Raw genomic sequence first — 26,439 nt, forward strand, 5'->3', positions numbered from 1 at the left:
TCTTATACTTCAATAAAAATATTACATTAAGAAAGGAACTAAACTGTTACTGAAATTCATATGTTTATAGTGGAGCTAACCATCACTTTCCCAGGGTTTATGTTAGTAAATGAGCTGGCTTGGTGCAGGGAGCGCGGAAGAAGCCTGAGCCCCGAATTGATGCATTCAAACTGTGGTGTTGGAGAAGACTCTTGAGAGTCCCTTGGACAGCAAGGAGATCAAAGCAGTCAATCCTAAAGGAAATCAACCCTGGATATCCATTGAAAGGATTGTTGCTGAAGCTCCAATACTTTGGCCATCTGATGTGAAGAGCTGACTCTTTGGAAAAGATCCTGGTGTTGGGAAAGATTGAGGGCAGAAGGAGAGGGGGTCGGGAGAGGATGAGAAGGTTAGATAGCATCACCAACTCGATGGACATTAATCTGAACAACCTCTGGGAGGTAGTGAAGTATAGAGGAGCCTGTACTCCCTTGTGTGTGCACAGAGAGCACCACTCCTCTGGTGTGGTGCCGTCCATGGGGTTGCAAAGAGTCAGACGTGACTTAGCAATTGAACAACAAAAAATGTGGAAATAGTGAAAAGGTTGGCATCATAAAACATTTATGTTTTTAAACCTTTAAGTTTAAAAGCTTTAAGTTCTCCATCTAATTATTATTCCTAAATCATAAATATTTAAAGGAGTGACCCCATTGGAAGATAGTATTTAGAGGCATTTTTTCAACAAATTATTATTTAATTTTTGGTCTTACTATGGCATTCATACTTTGGTGGCAACTGAAGTAGAACACCTGAATATTAGTCCATCACCTTAAATAGATTGCCAGCTCACACACCCTCATGTACTTTATTCTTGGATTTGTTTTCATTTGGTCACTTGAAAATGTGTTTAATGGCTAGAGAGAAACAGACATGAATTAATTTATTGTGCTTAATATAGTCTACAGGCAGAATAACTCCATGACGAAGTCTGGTGAGCTTGTTGACTTCTCAGTGCCAAAATGTTCCTACTTTTCTGTGGGTGTTATTAAACCATTGTTCTTTATTTGATTGTCATGTGTGTGCTATCTGCTCAGTCGTGTTCGACTCTTTGCAACCCCATAGACTATAGCCCACCAGGCTCCTCTGTCCATGGAATTCTCCAGGCAAGAATACTGGAATGGGTTGCCATTTCCTTCTCCAGGGGATCTTCCTGCCCCAGGAGCCAAACCCGGGTCTCCTGCATTGCAGGTGGATTCTTTACTATCTGAGCCACCAGGGAAGCCAGTGATATATGATTGTCATAATGTACTTTAAACCCCACTTTTCAAACTTGTGTGCCTAAGTATCATCTGATAAAGTTGTTAAAATGCAGATTTCCAGGTCCATGCTGAAGACTGAAAATGCAAGGTGTCTGCATTTTAACACTCCAGGTGATTCTGTGGAGATACTTTAGTGGACTGTGTTTTGGGAAACACTACTTTAAGCTCATTGTCAGTGGATTGCAGCTATTCAGAATGGGTTTTTTTTTTTTTAATTTATCTGGCTGCCTTGGGTCTTAGATGTAGCACTTGGCCCTTTTGCTGCATCATGCAGGATCTTTCATTGTGGGGCACAGACTCTCAGATGTGGCGTGTAGGCTCCAATTGCAGCTCATGGGCTTCGTTGCTCAGAGGCATGTAGGATCTTAGTTCCTTGGCCAGATATCCAACCTGAGTCCTCTGCATTGAAAAGTGAATTCTTAACCACTGGACCACCAGGGAAGTCCCCAGAATGGGATATTTTACTGTAGATTTGGTGGGGGGACTTTTCCTTTGTTTTTTGTTTGTTTGTTTGTTGCGTATATCACATGAATTGTAACATTATGGGGCATCTTTGGGCTTTACCAGTGGCTCAGCAGTAAAGAATCCATCTGCAATGCAGGAGACTCTGGACACTCAGGTTTGATCCCTAGATCAGGAAGATCCCCTGGAAGAGGGCATGGCAGTCAAATCCAGTATTCGTGCCTGGGAAATCCCATGGACAGGGGAGCCTGGTGGACTACAGTCCACGGGATTGCAAAGAGTAGGACATGACTGAAGCAACTAAGTACAGCACGAGTCATCTTTATTTGAAGCAAAGGGTTTAAGGTGCTACTGAGCAAAGTGGATATGAGAAAGCAAATGGAGCATATTTAAGATCAAACTAGGAGTTTGGAAGCTGCCACCAGCTTCTGTGATGAGTCATAATATATGACTCAGACAAAGCTGAAATGACAGATGGCCTTGTTATGACTTTAGGCGGGCACTCCTTCAACTACTGAAGTTTATGAGAAGTTTTACAACCCGGGAATTCTGAAGTTATTTCTGATGCGTGTAGTTTCATGTCATCTTTATGGGAGCAAAAAAGATCTGTATCTCACACCGCCAACATTTCTGTTAGTCACGATTCAAACAAAAGGAAACGATGTAAGAAAGTCTGTGCCCACGCATTGCATCTTTACCACCTCTTTCATTGGAGCTAATCAAGGTGAAGCTGAATCAGTGGCTCAACACCCTGTTAATCTGATAGGCATTAATTCACAAAGGCATGAAATAAAGTTTTTTTTTTTTTTCACGTGTTTGACTTTTTCTCCCCTTAATGCATTTCTAGGAATTACTCTGAAGTATGGGCTACGTTTTGCTGTCAAAAATGGACTGATGTCCCCTTTCAGAGCTTCCTGCCAATGAAGATTATAGATTATGTTTTTTTTAAAGTGAGCTGAGATATGTAATTCTCTTAATCCAATTTTAAAATAGCTTCTTAAAACTTCCTTTCATCCTGTGTTGCCCACCACTGATACAGCTGTTTCTTAACTTGCAGAGATAAGCAATGGTGCAGATTGCAGTATCACGGTTTGCAGCTGTCAGTGGTTTTCCACTGTCTAGCAACCTTTGATGTCTCCTCTTCGATGTGTCTTATTAATGAAGCAAAACTAGAAAAACCACCAGTCTTGACAAAAACTTTTAGAGTATTGACTGTATTCAAAAGTAAAAATAAGAATCTAAAATGACAGCTTTGCACCAGATTTCAATTTTTTCTTTTTTAAAAACTGTCCATTGGACTTCCCTTGTCCAGTGGTTAAAACTGCACTGCCAGTGCAAGAGGTATGGGTCACTTCCAGACCGGGGAACTAAATTCCTCACGCCATGTGGCATGGCCAAAAGATTAAAAAAAAAAAATCTGTCCATGTTCTGACATATAAACACAGGGCTGGCATCATGTTGTATGGGATTTCTTAATTATTTTGCAAGAGTTAGAATCTGGAAAAGCATATGACCCAATGAGAGTCCAAAATGAGAAGATGGTAATATCGCTGGTTGATTCATGCCACTTCAATTTGCTGCTTCCTTCCTCTATCTAGTTCCTCACAAAGAACTTCACTTTCTACTTTTTCTTTCTTATTTGACTGGAGAAAACCTGTCCCTTCTCTTTTTCAAAGATTCAAATAAAGATCAAACCTCATAAGGCCATTTCTCCACCTACGATTTAACATTATGTGCGTGTAACCACCTGGGTGACTGAGTTACTAGTCACTAGGTTAGTGTATCTGCTTGTCTTCCTTGCCTCTAAAATTAGGCTCTTAGCATCTGACTCACTTCCACATTTCAAATCTGCGCCTTCGTGTTTGACTCCCTCAAACCGCTTCTTGAAGGGCAGTCCCTGGCGTTCAGTAGGCACCCAAATATTTGTTGAATGAGTGAATGATGTATACCATGTTTACTTCCCCTTCCTGGCATACTTTTTGTTTTCCAAGATTAGCTTTTGCTTGTTTTTTTGTTTTCCAATATTTTCTTGTTGTTGTTAAGTCTCTAAGTTGGGTCTGAGTCTTGACGCCCCCAGGGACTGTAGCCCGCCAGACTCCTCTGTCCGTGAGGTTTCCCAGGCAAGAATACTGGAGTGGGTTGCCATTCTCTTCTTCATTTCTAATATTTTGGGGCGGGTTGGGGGGGAAAGAGCATTAGTCCCACAAAAAACTAAATTTACGGGATGAGGAAGGGCTACGTTTTTGTACATTTAATGTGAAGTGGCATTGCATATTCTCTTTAAGAGTATGTATTTACTTCTACTCAGAAAAGGAAAGGTGTTTTTCTTTATACTCTTCCACCTCATGCGATTCTAATAATTTTATTTAGTTATTTTTGGCTGCTCTGGGTCTTCTTTGCTGCACGTGGGCTTTCTCTAGTCGTGGCCAGTAGGACTACCGTCTAATTGCAGTGCATGGAATTCCCATTGCAGATGGTTCTCTTGTTGTGGAGCACAGGCTCTAGGATCAGGGGCTTCAATAATCGTGGCTCTCGGACTCATTAGTTATGACGCCTGGACTCTAGAACACAGGCCCAGGAGTTGTGGTTCATGGGCTTATTTGCCCCACGGCATGTGGAATCTTCACAGACCAGTGATCAAACCTGTATTCGCTGCATTGGTAGGTGGATTTTCAACCACTGGACCACTAAGGAAGTCCTCTACTTGCTATTCTAAATATGTAGTTTTATTTGTGGTTTGCAGCCCTGAGCACTGGTGACATGGCAGAAGCGTGGTTAAGGAAAAGGAACAGTCATCTCTTGGTTGAGGAGTGAGTTGAATCCCCTTGTAGCATGTCCTTCTCTTGTTTGGCCCATTTTCTCTTGCCATCCTTCCTGCCTAGTCTTCTGTTAGTCTTCTAATTTGTCTGCCATTGACCTGTTGAGAGAGAAAAGCGTTGTTAGAAATTGCTATATATAAATGTTCTAAACCAATACATTGTGTACCTTACACAATATTACATATCAATCATATCTCAATATGAAGAAATACATAAATTCAATGAAAATAACTAGCTATTTCCTTCTGTCTAAAAGAAAGATATCAAAAGTGTGAACAGACATGATCTCCTCAGATCAACTGAGTAATTGTTTAAAAATGCAGATCCCCATTCTCTCTATAGATCTGATTATGGGTCTTATGGAATGAGGGTCAAAGTTTTGTGTATTTAATCAAAACCCTAGGCATTTATCTTATACTCTCAGTCTAAGACTCAGTTGCCCTTGACTAATGATACATAAACTTCAAGTGGAAAAATTAACTAAATGACAATCCCAAATGCTTATTCTTCTTTTGTAGATCTTCTAACTTAACAGTTAAAACAAAAAGCCCACTTAAAAAGTCTGATAACCACAGAGAAGAACTGTGATGGGCATCAATTACATTATTTGACCATAACTATTGTAAAAGGACAAAGTATATTTTAAAAAATTATTCCAAAAATTATTCTTTGAAAGCCAGTCATTTAAGAACTATTGTTTTTGCTTTTCCTTTGTTTTCAATGTTTGCATCTTTTTTTGTGTGAACTTTTGCACCTCTGTCTCTTTCTTTCCACCCTTACCCTCTCTGTTTCCACTCTCCCTCTCTTTCCTTTCTCCTGTCTCCCTTCTTCTTCTCCAAAACTCCTTTCCAGCTCCTCTTTCCTTGGCAAGCCACCCATTATGATCACATCTTTAGCACTTAAGAGCATGATGTCATTGAGAGAATGACCGTTGCAGTCGCATCTTGCTCTGATACTTACTAGCTGTGTGATATTAACACTTCTCATTTCTTGTTGCCTCAACACTAAAAGTACTTTATAGTGCTGTTTTGTGAGATTAGAATGAGACTCCCGCGTGTGAAGTGCTCAGCAGAAATCCTGTCAGTCATCACTCGATGGCTGGTTTTTGTGGTTTTGAGTTATAATGGCCACACAGGAAAGGATGTGTTAAAGAGAAAAGTTGAGTCCTTAAGTTAGGGGACCTTAAACATTGTGATAGTTGTTAGATTCTGAAGACGTTGTTCACAGTCTTGTAAGAAAAGTGCAGTAGTGTAAGATGAGGATTCAGAGGAGCCACTAAAGAGAGAATGATCAATATTTCCAGGCACAGGGTCAGTTGCCTAGCTATTAAATATATATAGAGAGAGGGAGGAAATTTAAACAGTTCATTACAGTTATTTCTCTCAGTTTAAAATGGTACTCATATCATGTCCTGACTCAGTGGGTCTTTGCATGCAACTGAAAAAGCTGTCACTTCCTTGATATACTCACTTCCATCTGATTGAGTACCCCCATAATAAATACAGAAATATGTATTGACTACTATTGTAAATGCCTCCCGTTAGAGTTTTTCAGTGTACAATTTGTACAACCATCCAAGGCAGCTTTATAACCTTAAACAGTATTTATGTCACACTGGCTTCATTATTTGGTTTGGCAAATAACGTAGTTGGGTAATTTTTCTAATACAAACAATCATGATGATCCTGAGCTCATAATCTTGTCACCATTGTAGTCCTGGGGTAGAGGTTATGTTGTGGTTAGCTAAATGAGATTGTAATCATTGTCTGCAGTTGGACTGAGATGTTGATTGCAGTGACCATGACCTCTAGGCAGTCCGAGGAATTCTAAATAGGTCTCCTAATAAATGATTCCCTCTCAAAGGACTGTTAGGAAGTACAGGGGCATAATATTTAGAAAGCATATAACCTACAATGTTCTTCCATTATATATTATTTGGTCTCAGACATTTCAAATATGTAATTGTAGATTCATTGAAAATAACCTAACACATGTCAATAAAAACAAATCAGAATTTAATCACATTTTTGCTTCCTTTTCACTTGTGTTTAATGTCTACAGTTGACACTCCAGACCCCTATGTGGAACTTTTCATCTCTTCAACCCCCGACAGCAGGAAGAGAACAAGACACTTCAATAATGACATAAACCCTGTGTGGAATGAGACCTTTGAATTTATTTTGGATCCTAATCAGGAAAATATTTTGGAGGTAAGTGAGTCATTGGGGGATAGTGGGTCAGTGGGGGTCAAGTGAGTCACTGGAGGGGGGGGGCGGTTATCTTCAAGTTGAGCTTAAAAGCATCAAATTTTTCCTCTCACTGCCTTCATCCTTCTTGGTTAGGTAGTTGGAATACAGCTGTGCAGTATATGGTAGATGAGCTTCTAGCTGCTACACATCAAGGTATGTGAGTGTCCAAATGCAGAAGTTAGGTGGGGCTAGAGTCTTTAATCGGAGAAGGCAATGGCACCCGACTCCAGTACTCTTGCCTGGAGGATCCCATGGATGGAGGAGCCTGGTAGGCTATAGTCCATGGGGTCGCTGAGAGTGGGACATGACTGAGCAACTTCCTTTTCACTTTTCACTTTCATGCATTGGAGAAGGAGATGGCAACCCACTCCAGTGTTCTTGCCTGGAGAATCCCAGGGACGGGGGAGCCTGGTGGGCTTCCGTCTATGGGGTCGCACAGAGTCGGACACGACTGGGGCGACTTAGCAGCAGCAGCAGCAGAGTCTTTAATCCTCACCATGTACTTTGCTACAGTCCATGGGGTCACAGGAGTCAGAGTGATTTACTGACTAAACCATGCCAATCAATTGCACTTTGGAGAAAACATTCTTTCTGTTTTAAAAGGGAGGATCCGAGTACAAAAGATAAAATATTGCCAATTGATTAGGATGTCAAAATAAGTTAACTTTATTAGCTTAAATTTGAAATACTTAGCTTTAAAATAAGTTCACATAGATCTTTTCCAACCGTTGCATGAGTTTTCTACATTAACTTCTTTCTCATATTCCAAAATAGCATTTCCTCTGACAGGGGAGAAATTTCATTTTTCAAAATGTGATAATGAACAGGTCAGTCACAAAAGTGAAAACATGAATGATTATGTTAGAAACTCAGAAAAGACAAAGTATTATTACTAGTAGAATATTTAGGATTTCAAATGACTATTAAATATTACTTGAAATTTTTCATTTTTTTAAAGTGTGGTGGAGATTTTAGATATAATTTCCAAAGATCCTGGAAAAATTTGATACCTGTGCTCTATTTTTAACTCTCTACAGATCACTTTAATGGATGCCAATTATGTTATGGATGAAACTCTTGGGACGACAACGTTTCCCATATCTTCTATGAAAGTGGGAGAGAAGAAACAGGTTCCTTTTATTTTCAATCAAGTAAGCAACACAACAGAATTATTTTTCAACCTTATATCAGATAAAGTCTAGTTAATCTGGAAAGTTGGAGTTTAATGTTTGGAAATCCTTCCCTTCCTTCCTTTCTTTTTTTCTTAGGTGTGCTGCGTTTTTGAGATTTCAATAATTTTTTTGAGAATAATAAAACTCTAGAAAAATTATTTACACTGAGCAAACATTAGATTCTTTTTACAGGAAACAAGCATTTTACAATGAGAAATGTAAGCAACTGGTAGACCAGGATTCAGAAAGTGTCAATGCATTAATTTATTCTTGTTGGGTACAGCTCAGTGTTTTTGTCCCTTCAAATGATTTTCCAAATCTCTCTCCTCTCACCTAAATGTACGTATCTCTTAATCTTACCTCCTTTCCTAACAGTTACCATCCTGAATTATCTCTTTCTTCATGAACCTCCATGATAATTACATGTTGTTCATTGGGACTGAATCTTTTAACCTCTTCAAACTAACATCCTGTAGGCCAGGAATTTAGAATAGTGGTCATGCATGCCTAAGAACTGACTTAAGCCCTGAGGACTACCTGATCAGTTCTTGTAGTCAGAGGAACCCTGGTGCCTTATGAGCACTGCAGTCACACACTCCCCACTGATCCCTTTAGCTGCTCCAGGAAGCATGTCTTCTATATGTTTTCTGTCCAGTGCCAAGAGATACACTGGCCACATTTTAAAGTTATTTCATTCATTCCTCTTTCAAGTGTTTACTGGAGTCTACCCATCACTGTGTTGTGGTCAAGGCATCTAAAGGAGAATAACATACAGGAAGCTTTTCCCTCAATTATCTTCATCTGGGGCAGAGGTGAGGTAGAGGTTGGGAAAGCAAATGGGTATAGGGAGATATATGTGATGAAAAGAAACCACCACACAGCAAGATAAAGTATCAGTGAGGTATATACAGGGTGCAGTGGGAAGACAGAATAAAGAGTGTGTTATGAGAGGAGGCCAGGTGTGGATCCGTATCAGTAGGTGACTTTGAGCAGGTCAAACAGTGAACATAGCTGTTAACACTTTGTCATTTGAAGCCAGCTTGTTTGGTGTTTAAATCCCACCTTTGTTTCTTACCATCTGTTTCATCCTGGTAAAATCACTTAGCTTCTCTGAATCTCGATTTACTCACCTGTGAAGTGGAGATCCCTCGAGGAGGAAATGGCAATCCACTCCAGTATTCTTGCCTGGAAAATTCAATGCCCAGAGGAGCATGGTGGGCTACAGTCCATGGGGTCTCAAGAGTTGGACATGACTGAGTGACTGAGCATGCAAAGTGGAGATAATATCTCATAGGAGAATCGCTATGATTAAATGAGTTAATTCTATTTATATATATCTATATAATTTATATGTAATATAGCAAATATATTGTAATGCATATTACATTTAAATATACTCTGATATAATTATTCAGTTCAGTTCAGTCGCTCAGTCGTGTCTGACTCTTTGTGACCCCATGAATCACAGCAAGCCAGGCCTCCCTGTCCATCACCAACTCCTGGAGTTCACTCAAACTCATGTCCATCAAATCGATGATGCCATCCAGCCATCTCATCCTCTGTTGTCCCCTTCTCCTCCTGCCCCCAATATCTCCCAGCATCAGACTCTTTTCCAATAAGTCAACTCTTCGCATGAAGTGGCCAAAGTATTGGAGTTTCAGCTTCAGCATCAGTCCTTCTAATGAACACCCAGGACTTATCTCCTTTAGGATGGACTGGTTGGATCTCCTTGCAGTCTAAGGGACTCTCAAGAGTCTTCTCCAATACCACAGTTCAAAAGCATCAATTATTTGGTGCTCAGCTTTCTTCACAGTCCAACTCTCACATCCATACATGACAACTGGAAAAACCATAGCCTTGACTAGACGGACCTTAGTTGGCAAAGTAATGTCTCTGCTTTTCAATATCCTATCCAGGTTGGTCATAACTTTCCTTCCAAGGAGTAAGCATCTTTTAATTGGCTGCAATCACCATCTGCAGTGATTTTGGATCTCCGAAAAAGTTTGACACTGTTTCCACTCTTTCCCCATCTATTTGCCATGAAGTGATGGGACCAGATGCCATGATCTTAGTTTTCTGAATGTTGAGCTTTAAGCCAACTTTTTCACTCTCCTCCTTCACTTTCATCAAGAGGCTTCTTAGTTCCTCTTCAATTTCTGCCATAAGGATTGTGTCGTCTGCATATCTGAGGTTATTGAGATTTCTCCTGGAAATCTTGATTCCAGCTTGTGCTTCTTCCAGCCCAGCGTTTCTCATAATGTACTCTGCATATAAGTTAAATAAGCAGGGTGACAATATACAGCTTTGATGTACTCCTTTTTCTATTTGGAACCAGTCTGTTGTTCCATGTCCAGTTCTAACTGTTGCTTCCTGACCTGCATACTGGTTTCTCAAGAGACAGGTCAGATGGTCTGGTATTCCCATCTCTTTCAGAATTTTCCACAGTTTATTGTGATCCACACAGTCAAAGGCTTTGGCATAGTCAATAAAACAGAAATAGATATTTTTCTGAAACTCTCTTGCTTTTTCGATGATCCAGCGGATGTTGGCAATTTGATCTCTGGTTCCTCTGCCTTTTCTAAAACCAGCTTGAACATCTGGAAGTTCACTGTTCACGTATTGCTGAAGCCTGGCTTGGAGAATTTTGAGCATTACTTATATTTATATAATTTTGTATGAAATATGATTATCTATTAGTTTATGCATTATGTATATAACATTACATTTAAAATGTGCTCAGTCATGTCCAACTCTTTGAGGCCCCATGGACTGTAGCCCACCAGGCTCCTTTGCCTATGGAATTTTACAGGCAAGAATACTGGAGGGAGGGGCCATTTCCTACTCCAAGGGATCTGCCCAACCCTGGGATCGAACCCACATATAAAATATATAAGAATAATTGATTATAGAAATATATATAATACTCACATAGATTAGCCATCCATACATATAGTATTTAGTGCCTCATACATGTGAGTGTGCCTATTAAGCAGTATATAAATGTTTGAAAAGAGCTGAATTTCAGTAGGCAGAGAAGAAGTTATGAGCATTCTAGTTCCTAGTAGAAACTGCAAAGGCATGGAGTCTTGAAAAAAGAAAGCAAGCTGAGGCATGACAAGTTACAGAGCTTGGCAAGTACATGCTGGGAGGCACTGGGTAGAGAGTTAGAGGTGGTTAAAGGCTAACATTACCTGGGCATGTTACTAAGGTCAGTTCTCAACAGACCCTTGTTGAGGGCTTTGTAAGCACAATGGGCCTTTCCAAAATGGAACGTTTTTTTCTGCTCTTCAGTCTATGACTCAAAGATTGATTTTAAGAGAGGAAATTGTAGGAAAACATGCATTACCTCTCCTGTCATTTCCTATGCTCAGGTGTGTGGCTGCCGGGCTCTGAAAAAGACTTTGTGCATTCCTGAATTTTGAGTAGCTTATATAATTATTTTCTTTACCGTGCTTGAAAAAACAGTTGGCAAAGCAACTTTTTTTTCATTACACCATTCTCAAGAGTCCTTTGTAGTTTCAATCTGAATGAGAGTTCTTTTTTTTAATTAATTAATTTATTTCTTAAAATTTATTTATTTTTGGCAGCACTGGGTCTTTGTTGCTGCCAGCTAGCTTTTCTCTAGTTGCAGCGAGCAGGGGCTAGTCTCTAATTCTGATGTGCAGGCTTCTCATTGTCGGGGCTTCTCTTGTTGCTGAGCGTGGGCTCTAGGAGCGTGGGCTCTATGGCACAGCCTCAGTAGCTGTGGCTCATAGGCTTAGTTGCTCTGAGGCATATGGAATCTTCCCAGTCCAGGGCTGGAGCCTGCACCTGCTGCATTGGAAGCATCGAGTCTCAACCACTGGACCACCAGGGAAAGTCCCTCCATTAACTTATTTCTAGATACTTTTTAATTCATGAATTTCTATGCCCTAGAAAGAATGTCTTGTTTATCATTTGACTGTTTTTACCCAGAAGTTTCCAATGCTTCCCATTTACAGATATGGAGAATGATAATGTAATAATTAAAATCTAATGATAATGCAATAATGATATCTAATGAAATGATAAAGTAATAATTAAAAAAATCTTTTTTAGGCATCTTTGAAGTATTTACCTAGCCGTAGCTTATTTTTTAATATGAGAATCTGAGTCTTTACAGTGTACCTAAACTTTGTTTAATATCAGGAAAGCTATCAAAAATTTCATTTTCAAGGAACTAATAGTCTGTTTGGAGAAGGAGTAAACATTCATGGTAGGCTGATAAGTAATAGAATAAGCAGTCTCATGACACATCTATTCACTGATTGATTTGTTCAACACTGATTGTGTTCCAGGGAATATTCCAGGTGATAGGCAGACAGCAGAGGACATGGTGAATGATGGTTCCCAGGGAGCTTGCATGTTGAGGGGAAAAGTAAATAGGCACCAGGAAGCAAAAGGATAATCAACATAACATCAGCCAGTGATAAATACTCTGGGGAAAATAAAATAGAGGGGTGTGATAGAGAACAGTTGGTGGGCAGTGGAGTTTATATAGCCAAAAAAGGCCTTTCACAGGTATTATTGTTTTCTTTAAATTTTCTTATCAAAATTTCCAAGCATATGCAACGTTGAAATATTTTTACATTGGATACCCATATAAATGCTACCTGGATTCTACAATTAACATTTTATGCTATTTGCTTTTCACATATTTTTGTATCTGGTCCATCCATCAAACCATCTTGATACATACTTATGTATGTGTATGTATGTGTGTGTGTATATATATATATATATATATATATATATATATATAGTGGCCATAATAAGGCTTGTGAGATCTTAGTTCCCCGACTGGGGATCAAATCCAGCCTCTTAGCAGTGAAACTATGGTGTTCTGACCACTGAGCATCCAGGAAAGTCTCCATCTTGATGCATTTGAAAACAAACTGCAGGTCAAGAGGGATGGGACATATGTATACCTATTGCTGATTCATGTTGATGTGTGGCAGAAGCCAACACAGTTCTGTAAAGCAATTATCCTTCAATTAAAAAATAAATAAATTTCTAACTAAAAAATAAAACAGACTGCAGACAACAGCCTGTTTAATCCCTAAGCACACTTCAGCACATCAGTAACTAGAGTTCAGGATTTATGAATTATAATTGCAAGTACCAAATAAATCATGTAGACAGTGTAGACAATGAGAATTATACGGAGGAATCGTTCATCCATTTATACATTTTGCAAATAACAATGGAGCACCTACTGTGTGAACAGTCTTTAGGTACTACTTATTCAGCGATACACAAACAAACAGGAATCCTTCCCCTCCTGGAACTCACATTCTATTGGATTGGCCAAAAATTTTGTTTAGGTTAGTCCCATAACAGCGTACAGAAAACCCGAATGAACTTTTTGCCTAACCCAATACCTAGTAAGATAAATAAGTAAAGGATACCTATGTTGGACAGAGAGCTAAATAAATCAAGGAAGGAGGAGAGGGGAGTAGGCGTATGTCTGTGAAGAGGGTTGCAAATGCAGTTCCAAAAATGTGACTAAGAATAGCATCTGTGATGCTATCTGAAAGCAGAAGGCGCTTGGAGTGGGAAGGTCTTGAAGCAGAAGTTTGCCTGACTTCTTGAGAACAGCGAGAGGGAGAGCGTGGCTGGAGCACAAAGAGTCGCAGGGAGGGTGGCCGGCTGGAAATGAGGACGGGCCTGTGGTCACAGTGGACCCTTGTGGGTCAGTAGTGGGGGCTTGCTCTTAAGGGCAGGATGCAGTTGGGTCACTGAAAGGTCAGAAGGCCATTCTGGTGGAGAGAAGAGCCCTGAGCCTTTGCTCATAGTTCCAGGACTAGAAAGGACAAGCATGTTCAGGAAATGGCGTCTAGATGAGTGCCGGTGGGGGTGTGGGGGTGGGCAGAGCATTCATGTGTGAAGGAAGAATAGGTACCTGGAGATCAAGCCTTAGCAGGGCTCAAATTCGAGATGCTGAAATTCGAGTAGTATCTTACTGATATCAGTGAGTCATGGAAGGTTTTTGACCAGATCATGGGGGAATTTAGAGCAAACAGGATTTGGCTTTTTCCTCAGAAGTATTACTAAGTCAAAAGTTGGTACATAGAGATATAGAATGTTTGATATTGAAAACAGAAGTTGATATAGCTTTAACAGACTAGCTCTGTTGAAAGTGGCAGGTATAGATATGAGGAATACAGGGTGACATGAGCAAATGATACATGTGGCATTAGCTTTAATGTGTCAGGAAAAGGGGAATTGAATGATTGCTCAGTGACAGTGAGAATCAACTGAAGTTGGAAAGCAGGAAGTTTTTCAGCTTTTCCTGAGACTATGATTTATCATTCAATTCAATTTTATAATGCTCTCTCTCTTTTTTTTTTTTTTTTTTTTTGAGGAGAAAACTAATTTGAGCCCCACAGTTTTGTTTCCCAGCTAACATTCATAAAATCTGGGTTAGGCTGTGCTTGTTGGAATCATAAGTTTGGAGAGAGTCAGAGTTGTCTTGGTGAGACGTGCAGCTTCTCAGACCCTAGGCTCAGAGTCAGACAGACAGCTGTCTGGGTTGGAATCATGATTTGGCTACTTATTCACTCTGTGATGTCGGATGAATTTTTTTTTTTCTTTTAGCCGTGTATTTCTATTTGTGAAGTAGAGTTATATGTAGTACCTACCTCTAAAGGTTGTGGTTATGGTTAAATGAGTTAATAGATGGAAAGTTTTAGAGCAGTGCCTGGCTCACTAAGCACCAAATAAATATTAAATATTCTCATTATAATTATACTGGCTGGATTGAAGTATTTGTTGAGTGCTTCATGAACCTGACTTAACTCTTAACACTTGCTGATTTGAACTTACTGACCGAAATGAACTTCTTTATATACAGGTAGAGACTGTACATTTAGTGATCATTGTTTCAACCCAGTTCAGAATCAAAAATGCTCTAGTCACCCATTCAGTTCAGTTCAGTTCAGTTCAGTCACTCAGTCATGTCTGACTCTTTGCGACCCCAAGAATCACAGCACGCCAGGCCTCCCTGTCCATCACATCTCCTGGAGTTCACTCAAACTCACGTCCATCGAGTCGGTGATGCCATCCAACCATCTCATCCTCTGTCATCCCCTTTTCCTCCTGCCCCCAATCCCTCCCAGAATCAGAGTCTTTTCCAATGAGTCATCTCTTCGCGTGAGGTGGCCAAAGTACTGGAGTTTCAGCTTTAGCATCATTCCTTCCAAAGAAATCCCAGGGCTGATCTCCTTTAGAATGGACTGGTTGTATATCAAGTGTGACATTTGTTGCAATATCCCATTTTTAAGTGGAAAGATAGGGTTTCTTCTGAATTCAATATGTTTTATGTAAGCAAAATCACCCACTTCAATAAAATCATGAACATACTAAGGTTTTGAAGTTAGATGGGTAAAAATTACACTTTTTTTAAAATTTTCTAGATGAATCTTTATCTTGGGCCAATACTCTGAGGAAGGTAGTCTTGGATTTCCTACTGTATGGTGTTTCAGTTGGACATATTTATTTGGAAGTTAGTGTTATTGTTTTAAAATAGCCATATCTCATGGTTTCTGTGGTATCTTAACTTTGACTGAATGTTTTCTTTGGTTATTGTGCTTTCCTGATTGCAACTTGAAAATGAATGAGACAGTCCTATAGAAAAGATAGTGACAAAATTAAGAAAAGGTAGTTTTGATGGTGAGTTAGTATCAGAATGATTGCATTGGAAAAGTATGTATTGATATGTGAAGGCAAAGACTACGATTTAGCACAGTGAATGAGACAGAGCAGACTTTGGAGGGAAAGCAAGAGATATATATAATTTTGTGAGAAATTTGGGAGATCTTCAGCTAAGATGTGAATGCCATTGTATTAACACAGGGCAGAGTTCAGACATAGGTCAAACAATTCCTGACTTTATGAGAGAACGCATTTGTATTTTGGCGTACTAGCAGTGAAAACTTAGGTGAATCTATTTTGATACTTCTACAATTTATAACTTTTAAACTTCGGGGCACCTGAGTGTGCCCTTGCATCCTTGGGATCCTCTTCTGGACCGAAGTTCCATCAAGGACTAGAACACTTTCAGTATGTTTAATGTTACTTATCTGACCTGACAGGCATCAGATACTTTCATTTTTGAATGAATGGATAAATGAATGTGGGAAATACAGGAAACCTGGAAAGTGCTCAGACGAGCATAATGAAAGTAAATGAAGTTTAAAAAAGAGAAAAACTTAAGAGCATGAGACATTCCCATTTGAAAAAGAGGTAGTATTTTGGTTTCATAGTAGTGCTGTAAGAAGTCTGATTTATTGTATGATAGCTAATGGTTACACCGTTCTTTCTGAATTTCCAATCTCCATGTTAAAAAAAAAGGGACTTTATGGAAAAAGAGACTGTTGTCAAAAGTAAACAGGAAAACTCTGTGATAAAGTGAAACATGGCTACAGAAGTAATAGTGTATTTTTTTTTTTTGTCTTTCAAATCTTTTAAGACTGCCTGGGATATTTTGGGAGGTACAACTGCCCTGAATTCTTGGGTAATAGATTATATGATTCCTGGTAGTGAATGCAAATTTAATTTTATTAAGAAGCTGTATTTGTTAGCAAGACTTACTGTGGTGATCCTATGGCAATATATACAGACACCAAATCATTGTTATATACCTGACACTAATATAATGGTATATGGAATTACATCTCAATTAAAAAATGTTAGTTTGCAGTGACATCAAAAAATCATATGTATTTTTAAAAGATGATTTTAGCAGCATATCATTCAATTTTAAACATGCAAAATTTATTTAGATGTGACTTGTATTGGTGAGATTATAATTTCCCCTCTGTACCTGGATTGCCTACATTTTTACATCCACATCTGATTCCTTCTTCATAGGATGAAGTAACAGTTTATGTAAACACGATTCTTTGTAAAAATGACCCTTATTTGTTGATATAATTTTTTTTGTTGTTATCTTGCATAGGTCAGGTAAATATCATGTAATTCTCCCGAAAGATGTAATGATTATTGAGTCAATATGGTAATAAGCTGCTCTTTGTTTCTAACAAGTGGGGAATGGGTAAATTGAGTTAGGAAGGATCAGAATTCAAAATCAGTTTTATTGAAAGTAAAGCTTGTGAATATTGGAGTGTTATAATAAGTGATGGTATGGCATATTTGAAGAGCTCTTTACTAATACGATAGATTTTCAAGTTAAAACTTATTTGACTGTGTGCATCTTTTGGAAATAATTCTAAAGGACTTTCTTAATGCTGGGCACAGTGCTGATTTTATTCACTTTATTATTTCAAAATAACCCTCAGAAGTTTGCAAGAGAATTAGTGGGTTAGATACTTTGAAAATTATTTTTAAGTCTGAAATGGCTTTAGAAAAATAGTTTCTCGCCTATAGTTCCCCTACCCTGCCTGCCCCAACGGAACATCTTCCATTTTAAGCCTCGAAAACTGTTTTGCACTGTGAAATTCAAGGAAGAGATTGTTGTTTATCCCTAGAATATGCAGTGAGGACAGCCTGCTTTTTATATTAGTAATTCCTAGAAGAGGTGGACTTCTCCTCATTGTCCTGGCTAAGTGTATTTTGGGATTGAGGAGCCCAGGGAGATTTGACCACCTCCCTTTTAGTAGCCTTGATACTGCAAGCAACCTGGAAGAGGGTGATGCAGAACTGCTTCATGTGATGTGTGGGAAGGAGGTTTCAACAGTTGTTTAATGCCTCACAGGAAGTACATATTTTTGTGGCTCTTTTATCTGTAATGATACGTTCCAGGTGAACGATGCAGAGAGATTGTGAATGTCCATCTTCATAGCATGTCTGAACATAGAGCATCAAGTAGGGGAATTTAAAATTTCCTCCAGGTTGTGGGTGGTCCTCTGGGGCAACACATGGAAGTAAGGACCTGAATCCATGTGACAAGAACCATGGCAGCACCTTCTATAATACTCCAAATTTCAGAAAAATCACATCTTCTCTTCTCTCCTCCTGCCTTCATTTGAAGAGTCTTATCTGTCTGTCTAGGATCACGAGTGTCTTAGCCAAGAAAGGTTGCATTTGGATGTAGAAAGGACATTCTCATGGAGAAAACAAATATGATAAACATAGCAGTTAATTTTCCTTTTATTATTGTTGGGACAAGTAGGCATTAGATATATTCAGACATCAGATGTTTTTAAATGTAAAATATTTAGAGAGCTTCTGAGAGCAGTTGAGAAGCCAGCTTTTTCCCACTTTCTGTCATGAGGTGGCATATTGAAATAGAAAGCCCATTCCAACTTAGGATTTTTCCATGAGTTAGAAAACTCCATATTGTAATCTTGTTCTTTTAATTTCCATTCTTTCTTGGGGCTTTTGCCCTTTGTAGATAAAAACAGTAAGTCTAGTCTCATTTTAATACCAGTTTTCATGTATTTTTTTTTAAACAAGCAGACCGTGTTTTATCCACTTGTTTTTCTTACTGAATATTTGAAAGTAACCTCACTCAGTGTAAAATGTTTTCCAAGCCCCTCTTTGGGAAAGATTCCATTTGAAATGTAGAAATGGAAATGTGCTGAAATGTGGTCTGAGCAGTGCTTTCCTTGATAGAATGCATAGCAATTACATAAATTGTTTAGAAGCCAATCACCTTTTTGACTTAAAACTGAATTATAATTTATCTAGGCATGAATAATTTCATTTGTACTGGGATTCTTGATTATTTTATCAACTTCAAAGTAATACTGAATATTCATAGAATTCCTTATGAGAACTGCTGTGTGGGTGGGACCAGCCTATGATTTTTTCCTCTAGTAGCAATGAAATATTTCTTGACAGGAAATGATACCTCATATGCTCCTCTTCCACACACACATGCACAGTAATTCAACAGATACTTATTGATTGTATGTTGTATGCCAAACACCGTGCAATGAACTTGTAATAGAGACCTACTTAAGACAGAGCTTACAATCTAGTGGGAGAGGCAATTTTTTGTACAGATTTTATTTCCATGCCTTTTTCTTACTCATAAAATTCAGTACTGAGAATTACCCATAAGATTATTTTAACATTTGGAAAGCTCCATCTAGTTTGTTTTATTCCATCTCCTGAAACTAAAAAAAAAAAAAGTCAATAATCTGCAGCATTTTATGCTGGCTCAAAAAATGTCCTCTTCCCAGGTTAAGAGGCATATCCTCAGTTCAGTTCAGTTGCTGAGTCGTGTCCGACTCTTTGTGACCCCATGAATCGCAGCATGCCAGGACTCCCTGTCCATCACCAACTCCCTGAGTTCACCCAGACTCACGTCCATCGAGTCAGTGATGCCATCCAGCCATCTCATCCTCTGTCATCCCCTTCTCCTCTTGCCCCCAATCCCTCCCAGCATCACAGTCTTTTCCAATGAGTCAACTCTTCGCATGATGTGGCCAAAGTACTGGAGTTTCAGCTTTAGCATCATTCCTTCCAAAGAAATCCCAGGGCTAATCTCCTTCAGAATGGACTGGTTGGATCTCCTTGCAGTCCAAGGAACTCTCAAGAGTCTTCTCCAACACCACAGTTCAAAAGCATCAATTCTTCAGCCCTCAGCCTTCTTCACAGTCCAACTTTCACATGACCACAGGAAAAACCATAGCCTTGACTAGACGAACCTTTGTTGGCAAAGTAATGTCAGCTGCTTTTGAATATGCTATCTAGGTTGGTCATAACTTTCCTTCCAAGGAGTAAGCGTCTTTTAATTTCATGGCTGCAGTCACCATCTGCAGTGATTTTGGAGCCCCCCAAAATAAAGTCTGACACTGTTTCCACTGTTTCCCCATCTATTTCCCGTGAAGTGATAGGACCAGATGCCATGATCTTTGTTTTCTGAATGATGAGCTTTAAGCCAACTTTTTCACTCTCTACTTTCACTTTCATCAAGAGGCTTTTTAGTTCCTCTTCACTTTCTGCCATAAGGGTGGTGTCATCTGCATATCTGAGGTTACTGATATTTCTCCCGGCAATCTTGATTCCAGCTTGTGTTTCTTCCAGTCCAGCGTTTCTCATGATGTACTCTGCATATAAGTTAAATAAGCAGGGTGACAATATACAGCCTTGACATACTCCTTTTCCTATTTGGAACCAGTCTGTTGTTCCATGTCCAGTTCTAACTGTTGCTTCCTGACCTGCATACAAATTTCTCAGGAGGCAGATCAGGTGGTCTGGTATTCCCATCTCTTTCAGAATTTTCCACAGTTGATTGTGATCTACACAGTCAAAGGCTTTGGCATAGTCAATAAAGCAGAAATAGATGGTTTTCTGGAACTCTCTTGCTTTTTCCATGATCCAGTGGATGTTGGCAATTTGATCTCTGGTTCCTCTGCCTTTTCTAAAACCAGCTTGAACATCAGGAAGTTCACGGTTCACATATTGCTGAAGCCTGGCTTGGAGAATTTTGAGGATTACTTTACTAGCATGTGAGATGAGTGCAATTGTGCAGTAGTTTGAGCATTCTTGGCATTGCCTTTTTTTGGGATTGGAATGAAAACTGACCTTTTCCAGTCCTGTGACCACTGCTGAGTTTTCCAAATTTGCTGGCACATTGAGTGCAGCACTTTCACAGCATCATCCTTCGGGATTTGAAACAGCTCAACTGGACTTCCATCACCTCCACTAGCTTTGTTCATAGTGATGCTTTCCAAGGCCCACTTGACTTCACTTTCCAGGATGTCTGGCTCTAGGTCAGTGATCACACCATTGTGATTATCTGGGTTGTGAAGATCTTTTTTGTACAGTCCTTCTGTGTATTCTTGCCATCTCTTCTTAATATCTTCTGCCTCTGTTAGGTCCATACCATTTCTGTCCTTTATCGAGCCCATCTTTGCATGAAATGTTCCCTAGGTATCTCTAATTTTCTTGAAGAGATCTCTAGTCTTTCCCATTCTGTTGTTTTCCTCTATTTCTTTGCATTGATCGCTGAAGAAGGCTTTCTTATCTCTCCTTGCTATTCTTTGGAACTCTGCATTCAGATGCTTATATCTTTCCTTTTCTCCTTTGCTTTTCACTTCTCTTCTTTTCACAACTATTTGTAAGGCCTCCCCAGACAGCCATTTTGCTTTTTTGCATTTCTTTTCCATGGGGATGGTCTTGATCCCTGTCTCCTGTACAATGTCACGAACCTCATTCCATAGTTCTTCAGGCACTCTATTTATCAGATCTAGGCCCTTAAATCTATTTCTCACTTCCACTGTATAATCATAAGGGATTTGATTTAGGTCATACCTGAATGGTCTAGTGGTTTTCCCTACTTTCTTCAATTTAAGTCTGAATTTGGCAATAAGGAGTTCATGATCTGAGCCACAGTCAGCTCCTGGTCTTGCTTTTGCTGACTGTATATAGCTTCTCCATCTTTGGCTGCAAAGAATATAATCAATCTGATTTTGGTGTTGACCATCTGGTGATGTCCATGTGTAGAGTCTTCTCTTGTGTTGTTGGAAGAGGGTGTTTTTTATGACCCTCTTTTATGCATTTTCTTGGCAAAGCTCTATTAGTCTTTGCCCTGCCTCATTCCTTATTCCAAGGCCAAATTTGCCTGTTACTCCAGGTGTTTCTTGACTTCCTACTTTTGCATTCCAGTCCAGTTCTGTTCTATTTGAAGGTATTCAACACATTCATTCAAACAATTTTCTTAAGGTATCTGATGTAATAAAAATAATAGCACCATTTTACAATTGTGCAGCAAACCTTGAAACATTTTCTTATTTGCTTCTTGTAACAATCTAAAGTTACATCGTTTATCACTAATGGCAGGGATAACATTGAGAAGATCTTTCTATGCAATATATTTATAGTCTCTGGGAAGACATTTTCTAATACCCCTTTTCTCTGTGGATGTTAGTCATTCTTTTCTTCATTAAACCCAAATCGGCCTGTTGGAAGGATTGAGTCCTCCCATAAGTTTGGTTGGTTCACACAATATTGAAAAAATAAAAACTTGAGCCCCACATCCCAATTTCAGATGTTGCTTACACTGACCACAGTTGGCTGGCCCCTAGTCTTGCTGTCCACCCCACAGGCATTCTGTTTTTGGTTTACTACAGCATACATTTGTCACAAATGTGCAAATGTGACTTTTCATCCAGATTTTCTTTAATTTTGGCCCCTGATTTTGAGGCCTGGGGATAGCCCCTAAATAATTGTACACATCTCTGTAGTTTTAAATCTTAGGAAATTTTTATGATTTTTGAAAAATGATTTTTAAATGCACTGCTTTTTTTGATGAAAGAGGATAACAACTCTATCAAGGCAATTCTTATGCTTGTTAAAATCATGTATAAGACTTCTCTGGTGGTCCAGTGGTGAAGACCCTGCCCTTCCACTGTAGGGACGAGGGTTCATGCCCTACAGTGGGGTGGATCCCTGTTCAGGGAACTGTGATCCCACATACCCCATGGCACAGCCAAAAAGGAAAAGGAAAAAATGATTATAAAGTAGGCTTATCTCATCAAAAAAACAGCAAGAAATTATTTATTGAAATACACCTGTAATTTAGGATCTTAATAGAGCTATGGTACTTTTATTTTTAATACAGTTTTAGGTTAAAAGTCATCTGTCACTCAAAAACTATTTTGACTTTGTTTGCATTATAAATAACACACATCCATTTTATGACCTAACTGACTAATTTATCTGTTCTAGGTCACTGAAATGATTCTGGAAATGTCTCTTGAAGTTTGGTAAGTGCATTTATTTCATTGGATGGAAAATATTGTGAGTGATCCACAGATTTTAATTGTTCAACATTATGCTTTTAATATGCAAAGTAATTCTGACAGCTTTGAGTATCAAAAATGCACACTAACTGTACTTTGCTTTTCTTTAGCTCTCTCCTAATAGTTACAGCAGTAAAAAAAAAAAAAAAAAAAACTAATATTCTTTGCTTAAGTTTCCAGTAATTTGGTGGTTAAATCATAATTGTCAGAAGAAGAGCCTTTAGAAAGGGCCCTCCATCAAGTTAAATATCTATTCCCATATAAATAAATACAACTATGGAGGCTGATTTTTCCTGGTTGATTCAGATGGATATTAAAAAACATGAAAGTGATCATACACAGAAAACTGTAAGAGGAAACACTGAAAATTGAGACTGCCTTTGTTCATAATGATCAGCTGGAAAACAAATGATTAAGTTCCACAATGTGTGTTGCGCTTTCAAAGTGGCCTCCAGTAATGAATGTTGGAAATTCAATTTACTTATTTTCAAATGGTGAGCCTTAGGGGAGTCAGGGGCCTTGAGAATAAGTTCATCTCTGATCTAAGACTGAGGTCAATAGATGCTGCCTTCCTCAAGCTCTCTGCATGTCTTTGAAGTGGGTTTTTACCAAAGTTACTAATACACACTTTATTTACATGGACACCACAGAATTAGTGTAACATTTTATATCTTATAATTTGCTAAATGAATGAGTATGGATACATTGACATTGGGTTTATATATTTTTCTTATTTTGATCCCTGGATAATATTGATTCAACTTAGAAAATTATTGCATAAGTTACTGTTGCCCTTCAGTATATATCAGGATATATCAAAGGACAGTCCAGCTTTTTTGCTTCTGTTATTTTGCATTACATCGATTCTCGCTTGTAAGTGATATATTTTGGCATGAGATTAGAAATATTTTTGTTTCTCGACCATGAAAGTAATGGGAAATGATCTCCATTGGTGTAATTAGGACACTATCTTGCCTGGAAAATCCCATGGACGGAGGAGCCTGGTAGGCTGCAGTCCATGGGGTCGCCAAGAGTCAAACACTACTGAGCAACTTCACTTTCACTTTTCACTTTCATGCATTGGAGAAGGAAATGGCAACCTACTCCAGTGTTCTTGCCTGGAGAATCCCAGGGACGGGGGAGCCTGGTGGGCTGCTGTCTATGGGGTCGCACAGAGTCGGACACGACTGAAGCGACTTAGCAGCAGCAGCAGCAGCTTTAGCAAAGCAGAATTATCAAAAATAATGTAGGAAAAAAACTGCAGCTAAATAGTATACATAGATCTAGAAGCAATTTACTATATATCTACAATAAACTTTAATCAAACTCTAGTTTTACGTGTTAATTTGTCTTGATTCTAAAATGAAATGCTCTTTAAAGAAAAATTCAATTTTTGTGGAAAGTCTTCAATTAAATAAAAAATAAAATCAGGAAAGAAATTAATTAGAGAGCTTAAAGATGGTACAGGAGATATGAACCATACTTCTGTTATTATATTTGTCAAATTATTCAAAATGTTTTCAATTTTCTTTTACATATTTTCATACTGATATCTTCTAAACATCTATGTTTATTGCTTTATTTGTAGATCTTTTAAAAATCATGCTTCTTGTGCTTAATGTAAGATAATGATCAGTATAGTATATTACAAGGAACATGAGTTGTAGAATGAGAAGTCCTGGATTTAAGTACCTGCTTGCTAATTTTGGTAATGGTTGAAATATTTCTAATCACTTTTTTACTTGCTGCTACTGCTGCTAAGTCACTTCAGTCATGTCCGACTCTGTGCGAACCCGTAGACAGCAGGCCACCAGGCTCCCCAGTCCCTGGGATTCTCCAGGCAAGAACACTGGAGTGGGTTGCCATTTCCTTCTTAAGAGGAAAGTGAAAGTGAAGTCGCTCAGTCATGTCTGACTCTTAGCAACCCCATGAACTGCAGCCCACCACGCTCCTCCGTCCATGGGATTTTCCAGGCAAGAGAACTGGAGTGGGGTGCCAAGTACTTTATAAATGTATCTATTGGGACAATTTAATGCAGTGTTCTTTCTAAAGAGCGTGTCTTATAGGAAACTTTGCCACATGTTTGTGGTAATACTGCTTGTAGTAGTTAAAAAAATGGACATAACACCAATACTTACGGATACATAAATTGTGCAATAATCACATAATGAAAATACCTCAGAGTAGTGAAGATACTTGAATTTGTTCTACTTATAAACACAAATGAATCCTCAAAAAAAGTTCAATGGAAAAAGTGATTTGCAGAATACACCTGGTTGATAGCATTTACACAAAATATTAAAAACCTATAAAATGACTCTATATTATTTAGACCTAAATGTATAATGTAAAATTATAAATAAGTACATCAGAAAAAGAAAGAGCAAGTTTAAGGTAGGGGTTACCTGTGAGGAACAGAAGAGGAGATAAAACTGAGGAGTGTCCCTTGGATGTTGCTGTGATAAGATACAGTAGCATCATTTTATAGTTTCATTTCAGATCCCGTCCTAGGAAACGGCTGAGGGAAGAAGTGAGAATATATCAGTGTAGTTACGGGGGCTTGTGGGAGCTGGATGATGTATAACAAGGCTGTAGACTTGAGGACATTAGTTTATTATATCTGTTTTATACGCAGTTCATCCCCAGACCTCCGGTTTAGTATGGCTCTGTGTGACCAGGAGAAAGCTTTCAGACAACAGAGAAAGGAAAACATAAAGGAAAACATGAAGAAACTGCTGGGTCCAAAGAATAGTGAAGGCTTGCATTCTACACGTGATGTGAGTTGGAAATTTTTCAAAATGTTTTTGCAATTTAATAACAATTTTGTTTGTGCTCTCTCTCAAATTCCTCTCAAATGTGAAGACATTGAGACTGAGTATTATTTCTTTATCTTTCTAAGGTGAGGTGAGTATTTCATAAATGGAAACTCTTTGAGGAAGATCATCACAAGGACTGCCCATATTTCATAGTATTTATCAGATGTAATTTTTAAAAGAAGCATAGGCATACTGATGCACAAACAAGATGTTCATTTCATTTGTAGGAAAAGTTTAACCTGTAAACGGGTCATTGAATTCATTTTAATACAAACTAAGATTAAATAATTGTGGAAATTATCATTACTGAACCAGAACAAAATGTTATAAATCTTAATGACAACAATAAACAAAATTTTTTTCTTAAAAGACATGAATAGGGGAGATAAAAGGAAATGTTTCAAATTATTACTATTTCATAGCAGGGAGTGAAAAGATATCCAAAGTTGACCAGGTAGTTAAAACAATGATCTCCACATGTGAATATTTTTCATGATTCTAATTATAGAGAGATGTTAAAATTTAAAAAGTTTGTCAACGAATATTAAAAGTACAATACTTCAATTGTACTTTAACTCCTTTTTCTTCCCTTAAATTCCAGCAAAGTAAATGCCATTTATTTTATTCAGTAACATATTATATAATCCAGTTTTTGTCTGCTTATCTACTTATCCCTTCTCTGATTTATGTATGTAAGTATGTAGGTATGTATGTATGTATGTATCTACATGCCTACCTACCTATCTACCTATCCATCCGTCCATCCACCCATCCATCCATTTATTGGTCTATTCTTCTTTATGAAATCTAAAAATAAATTCCTGCCATGGTTAATAATTCTGTATTATATATTTTAAAGTTGCTAAGGGTAGATATTAAAAATTTTTATCA

The 26,439-nt window shown here is 38.4% G+C and overlaps 1 protein-coding gene across 2 annotated transcripts in view; it reads left to right on the forward strand.

The window, feature by feature from the left end:
- PLA2G4A (phospholipase A2 group IVA) overlaps nucleotides 1–26,439 on the forward strand; it is a 174,294-nt gene that overhangs the window by 67,611 nt on the left and 80,244 nt on the right. For both annotated transcript variants that reach the window (XM_019976850.2, XM_070768581.1), the window contains exons 4-7: nucleotides 6,641–6,789; nucleotides 7,866–7,979; nucleotides 22,659–22,696; nucleotides 25,368–25,509. In XM_019976850.2, the coding sequence (XP_019832409.1) occupies nucleotides 6,641–6,789; nucleotides 7,866–7,979; nucleotides 22,659–22,696; nucleotides 25,368–25,509 (443 nt within the window). The remainder of the gene's footprint in view (nucleotides 1–6,640; nucleotides 6,790–7,865; nucleotides 7,980–22,658; nucleotides 22,697–25,367; nucleotides 25,510–26,439) is intronic.

The sequence above is a fragment of the Bos indicus genome, chromosome 16 (genome assembly GCF_029378745.1).
Source record: "Bos indicus isolate NIAB-ARS_2022 breed Sahiwal x Tharparkar chromosome 16, NIAB-ARS_B.indTharparkar_mat_pri_1.0, whole genome shotgun sequence".
In the NCBI taxonomy this organism is placed as follows: domain Eukaryota; kingdom Metazoa; phylum Chordata; class Mammalia; order Artiodactyla; family Bovidae; genus Bos; species Bos indicus.